Source organism: Ranitomeya imitator, chromosome 7 (assembly GCF_032444005.1).
Source record: "Ranitomeya imitator isolate aRanImi1 chromosome 7, aRanImi1.pri, whole genome shotgun sequence".
Classification (NCBI taxonomy): domain Eukaryota; kingdom Metazoa; phylum Chordata; class Amphibia; order Anura; family Dendrobatidae; genus Ranitomeya; species Ranitomeya imitator.
In genome coordinates, this window is record NC_091288.1 from 112979131 (window position 1) to 112999027 (window position 19897).

At 43.8% G+C, this 19897-nt stretch overlaps 1 protein-coding gene across 2 annotated transcripts in view; it reads right to left on the reverse strand.

Moving 5' to 3' along the window:
• The window catches only part of PIKFYVE (phosphoinositide kinase, FYVE-type zinc finger containing), a 610036-nt gene that overhangs the window by 63811 nt on the left and 526328 nt on the right, over positions 1–19897 (reverse strand). For both annotated transcript variants that reach the window (XM_069733753.1, XM_069733755.1), the window contains 2 exons: positions 5032–5160; positions 4682–4943 (listed from right to left, as the gene is read on the reverse strand). In XM_069733753.1, the coding sequence (XP_069589854.1) occupies positions 4682–4943; positions 5032–5160 (391 nt within the window). The remainder of the gene's footprint in view (positions 1–4681; positions 4944–5031; positions 5161–19897) is intronic.

Here is a 19897-nt window from a genome sequence, read left to right on the forward strand (position 1 = left end):
GAAAAATCTGAACTCATCTATCCTCCATCCCATAGATCTTCCTTACCTGACCTATCTATCGCAATTAACGAAATCATGCTTTCCCCCGTACCGGAAGTCCGCTGCCTCAGAGTAACCTTTGACTCTGCCCTGTCCTTCAAACTGCACATCGAAGCTCTGTCCACCGCCTGTCGCCTCCAGCTCAAAAATATCTCCAGAATCCATCCTTTCCTCAACCGTCAATCTACCAAAATGCTTGTGCATGCCCTCATCATCTCTCGCCTTGACTACAGCAACATCCTTTTCTGCGGCCTCCCTGCTAACACCCTTGCACCTCTCCAGTCCATCCTTAACTCTGCTGGCCGACTAATTCATCTCTCTCCTCGCTACTCCTCCGCTTCCCCCCTCTGCAAATCTCTTCACTGGCTCCCATTCCCTCAGCGTATCCAGTTCAAATTACAAATACAGACCTACAAAGCCATCCACAACCTATCTCCTCCATATATCTCTGAACTAATCTCCCGATATCTTCCATCACGTGATCGCCGGTCCTTCCAAGACCTCTTTCTCTCCTCCACACTTATTTGCTCCTCATCCAACCGCCTCCAAGATTTCTCCAGAATATCCCCCATCCTCTGGAATTCTTTGCCCCAACACGTCCGACTATCAACCACATTCGGATCCTTCAGACGGAACTTGAAAACCCAAATCTTCAGGAAAGCCTACAGCCTGCACTGAACCCGCTGCCTCCTCATCACTACCGGAGATATTGCCTCACCAACACCGGAGCTCCTGCAACCCTCAACCTATTGTCTCCTTCCCCACAATCCTGTAGAATGTAAGCCCGCAAGGGCAGGGTCCTCGCCTCTCTGTATCAGTCTGTCATTGTTAGTTTGTTTAATGTAAGTGATATCTGTAACTTGCATGTAACCCATTCTCTTGTACAGCATCATGGAATCAATGGTGCTATATAAATAAATAATAATAATATTCTGAATGGGAAGAATTACTTCTGATTAGATTTTTTTTTATGTGAGCTTCAAAGCAAATAGGGTGGGGATGAATCCATCATATATATAAATACATCCATGAAATCCTGGTTGTAAACTTGATGGAAAGGGCCTAACCTGGGAGGGCAACCTGCTCCCATCATATCACAAGTGTCCGGAATCACCTGCACAAAGGGGGAATTTTTAGGTGTGCTTGGATTAGCATGATACATGTTTTCCCTAAAACTCTTCTTATATAAAACCATGGCCCTGGAGTGTAAGATATCATTGGCCATGGAATGTGTGAGGCTCTTCTATAATTATACAAATTTATTATGTAACATGAGTTATATATTAAAAAAGAAAGATTATACAATACTAGATTGTGGCCCGATTCTAACGCATCGGGTATTCTAGAATATGCATGTCCCCGTAGTATATGGACAATGATGATTCCAGAATTCGCGGCACACTGTGCCCGTCGCTGATTGGTCGAGGCAACCTTTATGACATCATCGTCGCCATGGCAACCATTATGACATCTACGTCGATACTGTGCCCGTCGCTGAATCAGAAACGTGAGATGTCTACGTCCTTTATGACATCATCGTCGCTGTGCCCGTTGCTGATTGGTCGAGGCCTGGCGGCCTCGACCAATCAGAGAGCAGGGATTTCCAGGACAGACAGACAGACGGAAAAACCCTTAGACAAATAATAGTGCTTAAATGTGAAGAAATAATATTACGCAGATATGAATTTGCCATTACACATCTCCCCTTTTAAAAATGGAGGTTGCAAGCATCTAAGCACTATTGAACAGGTGCCAGCGTCCAAACGCTACTGTGCAGGCACAAACATCTAAGTGCTACTGCGCAAGTGCGAACGTCTAAGGCTACTTTCACACTTGCGTCTTTAGCAATCCGTCGTTTTGGGCAAAAAATGGATCCTGCAAATGTGCTCACAGGATGCGTTTTTTGCCCATAGACTTGTATTAGCGACGGATCGCGACAGATGGCCACACGTCGCGTCCGTTGTGTTTTGGCGGACAGTCGTCACAAAAAAGTTCAATGTAACTTTTTTTGTCCGTCGCGTCCGCCATTTTCTACCGCGCATGCGCGGCCGAAACTCCACCCCCTCCTCCCCGGACTTCAGAATGGGCAGCGAATGCTTGGAAAAACTGCATTCGCTGCCCACATCGTGCAACAATTTCACAACGTGCGTCGATACGTCGGCCCGACGCATAGCGACGGACCCGTACTGACGCAAGTGTGAAAGTAGCCTAAGCATTACTACGCAGGCGTGAGTTTACTTTGACCTGAAGGGGATGTGATTGGCTATTAGGCGAACAGTCGCAGTAATTTCTGCAGCAAATGTGCCAAGTGTGAATATACTCCAATAAACCCCCCCATTCCCCCCAAAATTGTATCACTGTCATTGTGGGGACACTAGTCATGAATCAAGGAAAAAGAAAGTAGGGGATGTCCACTTTATCTTTACATTAACAATTGGACATGATTTAGTGGCACTTAGTAATGCAAGTATGACAGGTTCTGCTCCTGTACGGGTTAGTGCAGCCTTCCTCACAAATGTCACAGAACTACGTGGTCTAGTACAAGGAGCATGTGACGAGCAGTGCATCCGCCTCTACCACTTTACAAACACTTCACAGGGTAAAGCGGTGTTGAATTGGAGGAGGGGGATAGACTGCTTTGGTCCCATGCTCCTACATCAGCAGGCACTGTATGGTGCATTCTGAGGAAATCTGAACTAACAAGGGCGAGAGGAGAACCCGGCATACTCCTATATTAGTAAAGTTCCTCTGATAAAAAGACACAGCGCACAATCCCTTTAAGTTATTTCTCAAAAAAGATAAGCACATAATAAATTTACCTCTCTCTGAAATCTTACTTATCTGGGGGCCTGAGATACAGACTCCCAATGCTCACTGTAAGTCTTTACCATCTTCAGTATGGCAACCAAGTCTCTTCTCCACAGATTTGGAAACTACCCTTGTTAGGTATGACGGCATCCAGCACAAGTATTTATGCAAAGGACATGGCGAACAAACACGCTGCAAGCACCGAGGGCGTCTGGAAAACTGTCTGGTTAATGCAATCTCAGGGGGTTTTGATCTTTAAAAGGATGTGCGCATGCTACCATCATTCTGTTTAATCTTTTATCTGTTTATGGGTAATATATACAATCATTGCACATTGCATTTTGTTTATCCCAAGCAATAAATCAATTTACGGTAAGTAAAAAAAAAAATTGTGTGAAAATTGTTCAACTGAAGAAAGAATAGCCACTTACTAATGTAGTAAGCCGAGAAGCCATTGTATGCTAGTCTTACATGCAGTCATATGACTGATTCCTCACACTGGTGTTGTATGCTAACTTTTTGATGTAGGACAAGTCACACATCATATGCTACTTACTACCACTGCTCCTCCCTAGCTTTACCACACCCTCCATGTTAGTGCAGGGAGGGTGTATCTCATGCTGGGCAGCAGATTGGGCAGTAAACAGAGAGCAATAGAAACAGCTGTCAAGAAAGGCAAGTTCTGTGAGAGGAGAGCAAAATCATGGAACCAGTGGTTTTCTAAGCTTTAAAAATTGCCAGCAAATTGTTGATCTGCAGCAAGAATAGCCCCTTCCATTTATGCTGAAAGATTAGCATGAACGAGCTTTCCTTGCAATGATCTTTTGATAATATTCTTGTATTGATAACAGGCTGGGGATCACCAGTCAAAAGAGCGCCGGCAGCCGGCTAACACTGCAAAAATAGGAAATGATTTTTAAGCAGGCCTAATAATCATTCTTGGTGGCACAGCTGTAAACAGGACTTGTTCTGCCAAGAATAATGGCAGCCTAAGCACAATGAGCAATCTATAACAGATCATCCAGAGGGCATCTTTCAGCATGGCATGCTTGTGTGTTAGACAGAAAGGTGAAAAGTACATTTTTTCTGAGGATAGAAGGAAAACAGCATATCCACAAATCTGGTTAAAAAGAGACTTGTTTATTGATTTTCCACAAACAATAGAAAAGATTACAAACCAAATGTGAATTTTCTGAAAAATTACAAGTGGATTTTAATCTTTTTTTTTGTCATCATGGAAAAATCAATAAAAAGTCATGTTTTTTCATGAGACTTGTGGATGTGCTGTTGTCCCTCAATCCTCAAAATTTTTTAATACCAAGATAGAAATCCCCAACATGAGTGGCACCCACTGCAGTGACACGGGAAAAAACCATTTGTGAAAATACAGACTTGGTAAGTGGACCTTAAGGCTATGTGCACACGTATAATGGTTCACAGCAGATTTTCCCACAGCGGAATTGATAAATCTGCAGAGCAAAAACGCTGCGTTTTTGCTGCAGATTTATTGCGGATTTCACTGCAGTTTTCTATAGAAGCAGCTGTAAAACTGCTGCAGAATCCGCAGAAAGAGGTGACATGCTGCGGAATGTAAACCACTGCGTTCCCGCGCGTTTTTTTCCGGAGCATGTACGCAGCATTTTTTGTTTCCCATAGGTTTACATTGTAATGTAAACTCATGGGAAACTGCTGCGGACTCGCAGCTGCGGACTCGCAGCGTTTTCGGCATTGTGTGCACATACCCTAACACCTTCATGGGGCTAAACACTGCACAGCTTAAATCAATCATCAATCAGAACTGAAAGTAACAATTCTGAAGTAAAAACACACTCACCAATTATCCCGACGACCAGCTCATCTGTAGTGTCATCGCGCCCTACCAGTAGGGAGTAGTCAATGATGAGATGACTGGAGAGGAAGTGTGAGTCACTGTGGATTGAGGCACGAAGGACAGATTTACAGTGAGAGCGAATGTACAGGGGGTTGTCCCGAACCATCTTTAACAAGTTTTCATCCAGCAGGACAAGGTCACAACTCTCCTTCCCGATGTCGGTTTTCACATTACGATTTCTCAAAGACCCCTTCAGGTCAAAAACCTATTGTAAGCAGACAAATGAATGACTACAGAACATTATCCAAGCTCTCCTTTGTTCGGTATTTCCACGCTCACATTCTCCTCGTTACCTGAGCCATCTTTCGTCCATAAAACAAATTTTCCATAACTAGAAGATCCAACTTCTTCTCCGTGTTGTTCTGAGAGTTTTTGTACCCAATTCTATAGACTCCTAGTATTTTAGCCAATGCTGTCGGTCTCTGCAGGCACAGTACATAAAAGGGATCAGCATCAATCACAGACAAAGGAAAAATAAAATCAATCCGTGCCAATAAAAGCAGCAGGAATACAGACAGACATGGCACCATGAGGAGAACAAGAAAAGAACAGTGACTTGCTTAATAGTGAATAAAGCACAGGTCATAGGTTTGAAAGTGAAAATACATAATATTCAAAGGGAAAATAAACTCCAAGCAAATGTGGCGCTAAGCACCTTAGGATTTTTTGAATGCATCTGCTTCCAGTGAAAAATGTTAATAAAAATTCATTTATTTTCTCAAAACAAAAAAAGGAAAAAAAAAATGGAAAAAAATGATATAAATAAATTATGTTTTTAAAATATTTTTAAAATACAGTACAGCGCGTTTCGGCTGCTATTTTTACAGTGCAGCCTTCATCAGGTAGCAAAAAACACCAGACATACAATAAACACTATAAAGTGATGTTACAACCTTCAAGTTTTCTTATTTCACCTACTGTATCCTCACCCATCCCTTGTAGATTGTGAGCCCTCGCGGGCAGGGTCCTCTCTCCTCCTGTACCAGTTATGACTTGTATTGTTCAAGATTATTGTACTTGTTTTATTATGTATACCCCCTCACATGTAAAGCGCCATGGAATAAAAGGTGCTATAATAATAAAAAATAATAATCATTTATGAGGGTTCCTAGAAGGGATTAGCAGGCCGGGACCGCGGATCAGGTTATCCTTTCCTGACGAATATCTACATGGTAGCGTCTAAAGAGACTCATTTTTCTTATATATAAAAGAGCAATTTAGTACTTCTATTCTATCCAAAATGAGCTTTTAAATACATGGTGTTACATTGTTGCGACCAAACATAACATTATAAGTATACATATAATTATAAATATGATTCACTCTAATACTTTATCAATTATACTACTATCATCTATACATGAATCAACTCATCCCATAAAAAATAAAAAATAAATAATAAAAAACCCAAAAAATATTGAAAAAAATTTTTTTTTTTCTAAAAAAAATAAAAAATAAAGGATTCTTTCCCCCCCCTGAAAAAGGGAAAGTTAAACTTTGTTGTTATATTAACCTATGAGCAAACGACTGAGCTATTCATGACAAACCCTTACACATTCTCTACTACATCATTAAGTCCATTTGGATAAAGGCTTTGTAACCTATATATCCAATATGACTCCTTACGGTTTAATAATTTGTTCCTGTTATTAGCCCCTTTTGGTATATGCTCCAGCGGTGTGACCATGATGCAGAAGCATTTATTGCGCTTGAGCAGAAGGTGACAGGACAGACTATGTTTAATCTGCCCGTTGTTTGCATTATAGCGGTGATTATTCATCCAGGCACTCAATTCCTGGGAAGTTCGTTCCACGTATTGGAGCCCGCATCTTCGTAGATGACAAAATCCGTTCTCATGTGATACATAATATAACATTTACAAAGAGCCAATATCACACTGGGATATAGAGTGTATTCTATATACAGTGGGGGAATAAGTATTTGATACACGGCCAATTTTGCAAGTTTTCCCACCTACAAAGAATAGAGAGGTCTGTAATTTTTATTGTAGGTACACTTCAACTGCGAGAGACAGAATCTAAAAATAAAAAACAGAAAATCACATTGCTCGATTTTCACATATTTCATAGAGCAAAATGCAATTTAATTACCATAGGTATTTGATGCCCTGCCAACCAGCAAGAATTCTGGCTCTCACAGTCCTGTTAGTTTTTCTTTAAGAAGCCCTCCTACTCTGCACTCATTACTTGTATTTATTGCCCCTGTTTGCACTTATTACCTGTATAAAAGACACCTGTCCACACACTCAATCAATCACACTCCAAGCTCTCCACCATGATCAAGATCAAAGAGCTGTCTAGGAGCATTTAATGTGATCGCACCAGAAGCGTGTCATTAATCCCGCCCATTGGCGCCCATAGTTCATGACCGCGGGTTGCCGATGAGTTGGCATGACAATCTGGGGTCTGCAGAAGACCGCTGTGGTTGTCATTGTCAGATTGGTATGAGTGCCGCCCAGCGGTCGGTGCTCATAGCAGGTGAACATTTCTGCTTCACGGAGCAGGGCTGCAGCACAAGTGATTGGTTAATCGCAGCTTCTAGTCTTCCACGGAGACTATTTAAGCAAGTTAAAAAAAACATGTTTTTAAAAATATAAAAAATATATAAAAGTTTAAATCAACCCCCATTCAAAATAAAACACTTAATAAAATACACAACTGGCATCACCACATTCACAATTGCCAGATCAATATATAAAAATAATTAATCTGATCTGTAAATGGCGTAGGGAAAAAAAAAATAAAACCGCCAGAATTAAGTTTTTTTGGTTGCCACAACATTGCATTAAAATGCAATAAGGGGCGATCCAAAGACACTATCTACACCAAAATGGTATCAATAAAAACATCGGCTCGGCATGCCAAAAAAAGCCCTCACTCAGCCCCAGAACACGAAAAATGGAGACGCTACAGGTTTGGGAAAATGATGCAATTTTTTATTTATTTTTTAAACAAACTTTGGATTTTTTTCAATAACTAAATAAAAAAAGAACCTAGACATGTTTGGTATCTACTAACTCGTAATGACCTGGAGAATCATAATGGCAGGTCAGTTTTAGCATTTGGTAAACGTAGTGAAAAAAACTCCAAAAAACAGTTGTGGAATTGCATAACTTTCACCACACTTGGAATTTTTTTCCCGAATTCCAGTATATGATATGGTTAAACCAATGGTGTCGTTCAAAAGTACAGATTGTCGAAAAAATAAAAAAAGGTATGGCTCTGGGAAGCAAAAAACAAATGCAAAAACAGAAAATAGCCTGGGGTGAAGGGGTTAATGAATTAAGAGAAATGAATGTGCCATTTCTAAGGGTACCAAACAAATAGGGCAGCACACTGCAGCGCCAAAACATGTAAACTTGAAAACACGAAATTTTTTTAAACTGCATTACTGCACTAGAAATATGAAAAATGAGAGCTTTTAGCGCATAAAAATGGCCAATTTTATGTGTACCTCGTAGCCACGTTACGGCATCTCTCTTATACGAGGTCCTACTCTAAACCTACCTCTCTGAGAATAAACGTCTCCATCTGAATGGGTACATGTGAAACCTCTCCTTGGACTCAAATTCTCTCTTACTGTGGAGGGGTATTGGACCTACTATAATTAAAAACACCTGAAGCTAGGAGGCAGGGAGTGCACGATCAGAAGGCTAGAGAATACATTTCAAAAAACCTGATCTGCACATCCAAACATAGACACAGTGTGAACAGGTGCTGAACCCAGAGTCGCCAACTCGTATATAATCAAACAAATAGGGCAGCACACTGCAGCGCCAAAACATGTAAACTTGAAAACACGAAATTTTTTTAAACTGCATTACTGCACTAGAAATATGAAAAATGAGAGCTTTTAGCGCATAAAAATGGCCAATTTTATGTGTACCTCGTAGCCACGTTACGGCATCTCTCTTATACGAGGTCCTACTCTAAACCTACCTCTCTGAGAATAAACGTCTCCATCTGAATGGGTACATGTGAAACCTCTCCTTGGACTCAAATTCTCTCTTACTGTGGAGGGGTATTGGACCTACTATAATTAAAAACACCTGAAGCTAGGAGGCAGGGAGTGCACGATCAGAAGGCTAGAGAATACATTTCAAAAAACCTGATCTGCACATCCAAACATAGACACAGTGTGAACAGGTGCTGAACCCAGAGTCGCCAACTCGTATATAATCAAACAAATAGGGCAGCACACTGCAGCGCCAAAACATGTAAACTTGAAAACACGAAATTTTTTTAAACTGCATTACTGCACTAGAAATATGAAAAATGAGAGCTTTTAGCGCATAAAAATGGCCAATTTTATGTGTACCTCGTAGCCACGTTACGGCATCTCTCTTATACGAGGTCCTACTCTAAACCTACCTCTCTGAGAATAAACGTCTCCATCTGAATGGGTACATGTGAAACCTCTCCTTGGACTCAAATTCTCTCTTACTGTGGAGGGGTATTGGACCTACTATAATTAAAAACACCTGAAGCTAGGAGGCAGGGAGTGCACGATCAGAAGGCTAGAGAATACATTTCAAAAAACCTGATCTGCACATCCAAACATAGACACAGTGTGAACAGGTGCTGAACCCAGAGTCGCCAACTCGTATATAATCAAACAAATAGGGCAGCACACTGCAGCGCCAAAACATGTAAACTTGAAAACACGAAATTTTTTTAAACTGCATTACTGCACTAGAAATATGAAAAATGAGAGCTTTTAGCGCATAAAAATGGCCAATTTTATGTGTACCTCGTAGCCACGTTACGGCATCTCTCTTATACGAGGTCCTACTCTAAACCTACCTCTCTGAGAATAAACGTCTCCATCTGAATGGGTACATGTGAAACCTCTCCTTGGACTCAAATTCTCTCTTACTGTGGAGGGGTATATAGTAGGTCCAATACCCCTCCACAGTAAGAGAGAATTTGAGTCCAAGGAGAGGTTTCACATGTACCCATTCAGATGGAGACGTTTATTCTCAGAGAGGTAGGTTTAGAGTAGGACCTCGTATAAGAGAGATGCCGTAACGTGGCTACGAGGTACACATAAAATTGGCCATTTTTATGCGCTAAAAGCTCTCATTTTTCATATTTCTAGTGCAGTAATGCAGTTTAAAAAAATTTCGTGTTTTCAAGTTTACATGTTTTGGCGCTGCAGTGTGCTGCCCTATTTGTTTGATTATATACGAGTTGGCGACTCTGGGTTCAGCACCTGTTCACACTGTGTCTATGTTTGGATGTGCAGATCAGGTTTTTTGAAATGTATTCTCTAGCCTTCTGATCGTGCACTCCCTGCCTCCTAGCTTCAGGTGTTTTTAATTATAGTAGGTCCAATACCCCTCCACAGTAAGAGAGAATTTGAGTCCAAGGAGAGGTTTCACATGTACCCATTCAGATGGAGACGTTTATTCTCAGAGAGGTAGGTTTAGAGTAGGACCTCGTATAAGAGAGATGCCGTAACGTGGCTACGAGGTACACATAAAATTGGCCATTTTTATGCGCTAAAAGCTCTCATTTTTCATATTTCTAGTGCAGTAATGCAGTTTAAAAAAATTTCGTGTTTTCAAGTTTACATGTTTTGGCGCTGCAGTGTGCTGCCCTATTTGTTTGATTATATACGAGTTGGCGACTCTGGGTTCAGCACCTGTTCACACTGTGTCTATGTTTGGATGTGCAGATCAGGTTTTTTGAAATGTATTCTCTAGCCTTCTGATCGTGCACTCCCTGCCTCCTAGCTTCAGGTGTTTTTAATTATAGTAGGTCCAATACCCCTCCACAGTAAGAGAGAATTTGAGTCCAAGGAGAGGTTTCACATGTACCCATTCAGATGGAGACGTTTATTCTCAGAGAGGTAGGTTTAGAGTAGGACCTCGTATAAGAGAGATGCCGTAACGTGGCTACGAGGTACACATAAAATTGGCCATTTTTATGCGCTAAAAGCTCTCATTTTTCATATTTCTAGTGCAGTAATGCAGTTTAAAAAAATTTCGTGTTTTCAAGTTTACATGTTTTGGCGCTGCAGTGTGCTGCCCTATTTGTTTGATTATATACGAGTTGGCGACTCTGGGTTCAGCACCTGTTCACACTGTGTCTATGTTTGGATGTGCAGATCAGGTTTTTTGAAATGTATTCTCTAGCCTTCTGATCGTGCACTCCCTGCCTCCTAGCTTCAGGTGTTTTTAATTATAGTAGGTCCAATACCCCTCCACAGTAAGAGAGAATTTGAGTCCAAGGAGAGGTTTCACATGTACCCATTCAGATGGAGACGTTTATTCTCAGAGAGGTAGGTTTAGAGTAGGACCTCGTATAAGAGAGATGCCGTAACGTGGCTACGAGGTACACATAAAATTGGCCATTTTTATGCGCTAAAAGCTCTCATTTTTCATATTTCTAGTGCAGTAATGCAGTTTAAAAAAATTTCGTGTTTTCAAGTTTACATGTTTTGGCGCTGCAGTGTGCTGCCCTATTTGTTTGATTATATACGAGTTGGCGACTCTGGGTTCAGCACCTGTTCACACTGTGTCTATGTTTGGATGTGCAGATCAGGTTTTTTGAAATGTATTCTCTAGCCTTCTGATCGTGCACTCCCTGCCTCCTAGCTTCAGGTGTTTTTAATTATAGTAGGTCCAATACCCCTCCACAGTAAGAGAGAATTTGAGTCCAAGGAGAGGTTTCACATGTACCCATTCAGATGGAGACGTTTATTCTCAGAGAGGTAGGTTTAGAGTAGGACCTCGTATAAGAGAGATGCCGTAACGTGGCTACGAGGTACACATAAAATTGGCCATTTTTATGCGCTAAAAGCTCTCATTTTTCATATTTCTAGTGCAGTAATGCAGTTTAAAAAAATTTCGTGTTTTCAAGTTTACATGTTTTGGCGCTGCAGTGTGCTGCCCTATTTGTTTGATTATATACGAGTTGGCGACTCTGGGTTCAGCACCTGTTCACACTGTGTCTATGTTTGGATGTGCAGATCAGGTTTTTTGAAATGTATTCTCTAGCCTTCTGATCGTGCACTCCCTGCCTCCTAGCTTCAGGTGTTTTTAATTATAGTAGGTCCAATACCCCTCCACAGTAAGAGAGAATTTGAGTCCAAGGAGAGGTTTCACATGTACCCATTCAGATGGAGACGTTTATTCTCAGAGAGGTAGGTTTAGAGTAGGACCTCGTATAAGAGAGATGCCGTAACGTGGCTACGAGGTACACATAAAATTGGCCATTTTTATGCGCTAAAAGCTCTCATTTTTCATATTTCTAGTGCAGTAATGCAGTTTAAAAAAATTTCGTGTTTTCAAGTTTACATGTTTTGGCGCTGCAGTGTGCTGCCCTATTTGTTTGATTATATACGAGTTGGCGACTCTGGGTTCAGCACCTGTTCACACTGTGTCTATGTTTGGATGTGCAGATCAGGTTTTTTGAAATGTATTCTCTAGCCTTCTGATCGTGCACTCCCTGCCTCCTAGCTTCAGGTGTTTTTAATTATAGTAGGTCCAATACCCCTCCACAGTAAGAGAGAATTTGAGTCCAAGGAGAGGTTTCACATGTACCCATTCAGATGGAGACGTTTATTCTCAGAGAGGTAGGTTTAGAGTAGGACCTCGTATAAGAGAGATGCCGTAACGTGGCTACGAGGTACACATAAAATTGGCCATTTTTATGCGCTAAAAGCTCTCATTTTTCATATTTCTAGTGCAGTAATGCAGTTTAAAAAAATTTCGTGTTTTCAAGTTTACATGTTTTGGCGCTGCAGTGTGCTGCCCTATTTGTTTGATTATATACGAGTTGGCGACTCTGGGTTCAGCACCTGTTCACACTGTGTCTATGTTTGGATGTGCAGATCAGGTTTTTTGAAATGTATTCTCTAGCCTTCTGATCGTGCACTCCCTGCCTCCTAGCTTCAGGTGTTTTTAATTATAGTAGGTCCAATACCCCTCCACAGTAAGAGAGAATTTGAGTCCAAGGAGAGGTTTCACATGTACCCATTCAGATGGAGACGTTTATTCTCAGAGAGGTAGGTTTAGAGTAGGACCTCGTATAAGAGAGATGCCGTAACGTGGCTACGAGGTACACATAAAATTGGCCATTTTTATGCGCTAAAAGCTCTCATTTTTCATATTTCTAGTGCAGTAATGCAGTTTAAAAAAAAAAAAAAAAAAAAATTTCGTGTTTTCAAGTTTACATGTTTTGGCGCTGCAGTGTGCTGCCCTATTTGTTTGATTATATACGAGTTGGCGACTCTGGGTTCAGCACCTGTTCACACTGTGTCTATGTTTGGATGTGCAGATCAGGTTTTTTGAAATGTAATTTCTAAGGGTACCGTCACACAGTGGCACTTTGATCGCTAGGACGGCACGATCCGTGACGTTCCAGCGATATCCTTACGATCTCGCTGTGTCTGACACGCTACTGCGATCAGGGACACCGCTGAGAATCGTACGTCGTAGCAGATCGTTTGAAACTTTCTTTCGTCGCTGGATCCCGCTGACATCGCTGAATCGGCGTGTGTGACGCCGATTCAGCGATGTCTTCACTGGTAACCAGGGTAAACATCGGGTTACTAAGCGCAGGGCCGCGCTTAGTAACCCAATGTTTACCCTGGTTACCAGCGTAAACGTAAAAAAAACAAACACTACATACTTACCTTCCGCTGTCTGTCCTCGGCGCTGTGCTTCTCTGCACTGGCTGTGAGCGCCGGCCAGCCGGAAGGCACAGCGGTGACGTCACCGCTCTGCTTTACGGCTGACCGGCGCTGACAGTGCAGAGGAAAGCACAGCGCCGAGGACAGACACGGAAGGTAAGTATGTAGTGTTTGTTTTTTTACGTTTACGCTGGTAACCAGGGTAAACATCGGGTTACTAAGCGCGGCCCTGCGCTTAGTAACCCAATGTTTACCCTGGTTACCAGGGGACTTCGGAATCGTTGGTCGCGACCAAACAGCGACGCTGCAGCGATCGACATCGTTGTCGTATCGCTGCAGCGTCGTTTCAGTGTGACGGTACCCTTAGTGACAAGGAGACACCAGATTTGTGACCAAGATATTTAATGTAACCACTTCAAATGTATTAATTGCTCTCTGACATGGAAGAGATCTCAGTTAGGGTACCGTCACACTATACCATTTCGATCGCTACGACGGTACGATTCGTGACGTTCCAGCGATATCGTTACGATATCGCTGTGTCTGACACGCAGCAGCGATCAGGGATCCTGCTGAGAATCGTACGTCGTAGCAGATCGTTTAGAACTTTCTTTCATCGCTGGATCTCCCGCTGTCATCGCTAGATCGGTGTGTGTGACACCGATCTAGCGATCTAGCGATGCGATCCAGCGATGCGTTCGCTTGTAACCAGGGTAAACATCGGGTTACTAAGCGCAGGGCCGCGCTTAGTAACCCGATGTTTACCCTGGTTACAAGCGTAAAACTAAAAAAAAACAAACAGCACATACTTACATTCTGGTGTCCGTCAGGTCCCTTGCCGTCTGCTTCCCGCACTGTGACTGCCGGCCGTAAAGTGAAAGCAGAGCACAGCGGCTGTGCTTTCACTTTCACTTTACGGCCGGCAGTCAGTGAGTGCGGGAAGCAGACGGCAAGGGACCTGACGGACACCAGAATGTAAGTATGTGCTGTTTTTTTTTTTTTAGTTTTACGCTTGTAACCAGGGTAAACATCGGGTTACTAAGCGCGGTCCTGCGCTTAGTTACCCGATGTTTACCCTGGTTACCCAGGGACCTCGGCATCGTTGGTCGCTGGAGAGCTGTCTGTGTGACAGCTCCCCAGCGACCACACTACGATTTACCTACGATCACGGCCAGGTCATATCGCTGGTCGTGATCGTAGGTAAATCGTATAGTGTGACGGTACCCTTACTTGCTGGAAAACCAACGTATTATCCCCTTCTATTACTCCTATGTATCAGCAATTCTACCAAGCAATAAGACTATTTATAAAGATGCTCATTAGCAGGTAGCACCAACTCATAGGTCACCGAGGATCACTACTTTCCAGAATGTCTTTAGAATTATTCTGCAGATAAGAGACTGGGAACAAAAGAAAGCGCAATAGGGACTTAACCGATAAAAATCCACTCACCTGGTGTGGTCAGTAAAAGCAACTGGTCCAGGGCCGTATTTAGAGTTTCTGCTGCCCTAGGCACTTTCAGTGCTGTCTCCCCCTTTGGTGAGTAAAACACTATCGGCAGTGACTTTGGCAAGAATCACTGTTGTGAAAGTAGCCTTTTGCAGCAGCTCGGGGCAGTTTTTCTGCATCTGCCACGTAACAGATCACTTACGGCAACACTGCGTTTGGTTTCATTCATTCCCTATGAGATTTGCGGTACTTGCTGTGATCTGGGAAATGCGGTGCCATACCTCCCAACTTTTGAAGGGAAAAAGGAATAAAGGTTGCGGCGCACGTAGAGCGGCGCAGCAAATTTTAGGCCACGCATCTGACCACACCCATTTCACTAGTCACACCCATATCCAAGTCCCAACCACAAAAAAAATATGGCCACACAGTGCTCCATACTGTATAATGGCCACATATGATGCTCAATACTGTATAATGGCCACACGATGCTCCATACTGTATAATGCCTACGCAGTGCTCCACATACTGTATAATGGCCACACATGATGCTCCATACTGTATAATGGCCACACAGTGCTCCATACTGTATAAGGGCCACACATGATGCTCAATACTGTATAATGATCCAACATGATGATCAATACTGTATAATGGCCACACATGATGCTCCATACTGTATAATGGTCACACATGATGCTCCATACTGTATAAAGACCCCACATGATGATCAATACTGTATAATGGCCCCACATGATGCTCAATACTGTATAATGGCCACACATGATGCTCCATACTGTATAAGGGCCACACATGATGCTCAATACTGTATAATGGCCCACCATGATGCTCCATACTGTATAATGGCCACACATGATGCTCAATACGGTATAATGCCCACACAAGATGCTCCATACTGTATAATGGCCGCACATGATGCTCCATACTGTATAATGGCCGCACATGATGCTCCATACTGTATAATGGCCTCACATGATGCTAAATACTGTATAATGGCCACACATGATGCTCCATACTGTATAATGGCCGCACATGATGCTCAATACATAATGGCCGCACATGATGCTCCATACTGTATAATGGCCACACATGATGCTCCATACTGTATAATGGCCACACATGATTCTCAATACTGTATAATGGCCACACATGATGCTCAATACTGTATAATGGCCACACATGATGCTCCATACTTTATAATGGCCACACATGATGCTCAATATTGTATAATGGCCACACATGATGCTCAATACGGTATAATGGCCGCACATGATGCTCCATACTGTATGACCTCACATGATGCTCAATAGTGTATAATGCCCCACTCCCATCTTGTATGCATAGCTCATCTCCCTCCCATCCCATATACATGGCTCATATCCCCCCTCCTCCGGTATGCATGGCTCATAATTCCCCCCCGTATGCATAGCTCATATTCCCCCGTATGCATGGCTCATAATTCCCCCCCCGTATGCATGGCTGATGGCTCATATTCATCCGTATGCATGGCTGATGGCTCATATTCCCCCGTATGCATGGCTCATAATCCCCCCCCCTTTATGCATGGCTGATGGCTCATATTCCCCGTATGCATGGCTCATAATCCCCCCCCTGTATGCATGGCTGATGGCTCATATTCCCCGTATGCATGGCTCATAATCCCCCCCCTGTATGCATGGCTGATGGCTCATATTCCCCGTATGCATGGCTCATAATCCCCCCCCTGTATGCATGGCTGATGGCTCATATTCCCCTCCCCCCTGTATGCATGGCTGATGGCTCATATTCCCCCGTATGCATGGCTCATAATCCCCCCCCCTGTATGCATGGCTGATGGCTCATATTCCCCGTATGCATGGCTCATAATCCCCCCCCTGTATGCATGGCTGATGGCTCATATTCCCCTCCCCCCTGTATGCATGGCTGATGGCTCGTATTCCCCCGTACGCATGGCTCATAATTCCCCCCCCTGTATGCATGGCCGATGGCTCATATTCCCCCCCATATGCATGGCTGAAGGCTCATATTCCCCCGTATGCATGGCTCATATTCCCCCTCCCCCGTATGCATGGCTGATGGCTCATATTCCCCCATATGCATGGCTCATAATCCCCCCCCCCTGTATGCATGGCTGATGGCTCATATTTCCCGTATGCATGGCTCATAATTCCCCCCATGTATGCATGGCTGATGGCTCATATTCCCCCCCCCGTATACATGGCTGATGGCTCATATTCCCCGGTATGCATGGCTCATAATTCCCCCCCTGTATGCATGGCTGATGGCTCATATTCCCCCCCCGTATGCATGGCTGATGGCTCATATTCCCCCGTATGCATGGCTGATGGCTCATATTCCCCCCCCCCCCCGTATGCATGGCTGATGGCTCATATTCCCCCGTATGCATGGCTCATAATTCCCCCCCCCCCCCCGTTTGCATGGCTCATCTCTACACCCCCTCCCCCACTCCTTCTCCCGCCTTGCATGGCGCGGGCGGCTTACCTTCCTCCTTCATCCCCCCGTCCCTCATACTCACTTGTCAGCTGTCCCACACCACGCGGCCGCGCCGACATCCCTCTGGCTCTGTCCCGACTCCCGGCGCAGCGCCTTCTTCCTGAGTGAGCGGTCATGTGGTACCGCTCATTATGGTCATGAATATGCACATATTCATGACCTTAATGAGCGGTACCACGTGACCGCTCACTCAGGATGCGCTACAGACGCTGAGACCAGGCATTACTGGAGCAGGGTGAGTATCGTCTTCACAGAGGGTGGGTGGGACTCGGGGGCGCGACGTTCGGTCAGGTTTGTGACCCAGGACTTAAAAAAAAAACAAACAAAAAAAAACCCTGGCTCAGGTGCCACCCCCCGCAATGTCGCCGCCCTAGGCACGTGCCCTCGAGTGCCTAGTGGCAAATACGGCCCTGCCGGTGACTAGCATAGAACTGTATATATGCCAGCCGCTGCAAGGACACAAGTCACGGGAAAGCCCGAACAGTAGAAACCTGGAAGGAGATGTCACTCTCGCACTGCTGATGATGAATCCATGAAGCATCAAACGGAAGGAAGGTTATAACATTTATTACAGGTTTACACAGTCAACGCATTTCAGGACCTCTTCATCAGGATAGAACCCTCAGGTTCCCGTCCTGATCAGTGGCAGGGCATGAGTGACATCTCCTTCCAGATTTCTTTTAGTATTATTCTGACATTTCACAGTGATGCATTTCAGCTTTCAGTTCATGACATTCCCAGTAGCTCAAGAGGTTACATACACATAGTTTGCATTTGGAGGCATTGACTTTAAACTGTAACTTGTGTGAAATGTTTTGGGTAGCTTTTCACAAGATCCTCACAATAAGTTGCTGGAATGTTGGCCAATCCCTCCTGAAATTACGGATGTTTGTGGTCCTCCTTGCTGCACAGGCTCTTTTAGTTCTGCCCATTCATTTTCTATGAGATTAAGGTGAGGGCATTGTGATTGCTACTGAACTACCGTCCCTTTATTGTCTTTCACCCCATGGTCATTTTCCATTTTTACTCCTTTTCTTCCAAGAGCGATAACTTTTTACGTTTCTGTCAATATAGCAGTGTGAGGGCTTGCTTTTGAATGACACCATTGATTTTACCATATAGTGTACTGAAAAAGGGAAGAAAATTACATGTGCGGTAAAATTGAAAACAATAAAAAAGGGCAATTCCACAATATATTTATTTGATTTACCATGCTCTCTATATGGGTAAAAGTGACCTGACCTTATGATTCTGCAGATTAGTACAAGTAAGCAGATACCAAATATGTATAGTTTATTTTTTATTTAACCCCTTAGTGACAGAACCAATTTGGTACTTTATGACCAGGCCAATTTTTACAATTCTGATCACTGTCACTTTATAAGGTTATAGCTCTAGAACGCTTCAACGTATCCCACAAATTATGGGATTCTATTTTCGTGACATATTGTACTTCATGTTAGTGGTAAAAGTTCTTTGATATAACTTGCGTTTATTTATGAAAAACATGGAAATTTGGCAAAAAATTTAGAAAATGTTGCAATTTTCAAAGTTTTAATTTTTGTACCCTTAAATCAGAGAGTGGTGTCATATAAAATAGCTAATAAATAACATTCCCCACATGTCAACTTTTACACCAGCCCAATTTTGGAAACAATTTTTTTTTTTTTGGTAGGACGTTATAAGGGTTAAAAGTTGACCAGCGATGGGGGGCATGGCTTCGGTGCTGATGAAGAAGCACACGTGAAGAGGGAGCTCCAGGGGAAAAATCCCAATAAAGCGACTTCCACCGCACTCAAAGGAGACCCCTTGCCACAAAAACCCCTTTTATTGTTTACTGAAGCAACTGGGATCCCCCCAGCCAGGATTTTGAGCCATTTTTGCAGTATTTCAGGCTCCAAAGCTGCACCAACCTGACTGAACCCTGAGGCCCTCAGACTGGAATATCCCTCCGCACAGTGTACAAGAGGATCCCTCCTCTCTGCCTCCCATTCTATGGGACTAAGCCTGGAATAGGATCCCCTTCAGAGAAGCCCTCTCAACAACAAGCCGAGGACCCTCTTGCTGTCCGCTACAAGCAGGGAGCCGCAAACTGCAGAACCGCAGCATAGGACTCTTTTCTCCCCTCAGGTGCACAGCACCGCCGGAGATCTGCCCTCGGCTGCTGCCAGACACGGACGGCGAGAGCGGAGCTGCAGCGGCACCTTCAAGCTTCCAGGAAGCCCCCACAGCTACAAGTCGAGGACCCCCTGGCCGACCGTCCCAGGTAAGAAGACCCGGACCACGGACCCAAGCAGCAAGCACAGCAGCGCCAGCTTCAGAAGGAGAGCCGAGGTCCCTCCCCCCTCCTTCCAGGACCGCAGTGCTGCCAAGTCTGCATTGCCTCCACCAACACCGGCCAGGCACGGGCAGCGTGAGCAGAGAGCTGTGGCCGCGCCGCCGCTCAAGAGGTGAGGAAATCTCCTCCGGAGCGCAACGCCTTTGATCTCCACTGAGGACAGACACCCAGCGGCTGACAGC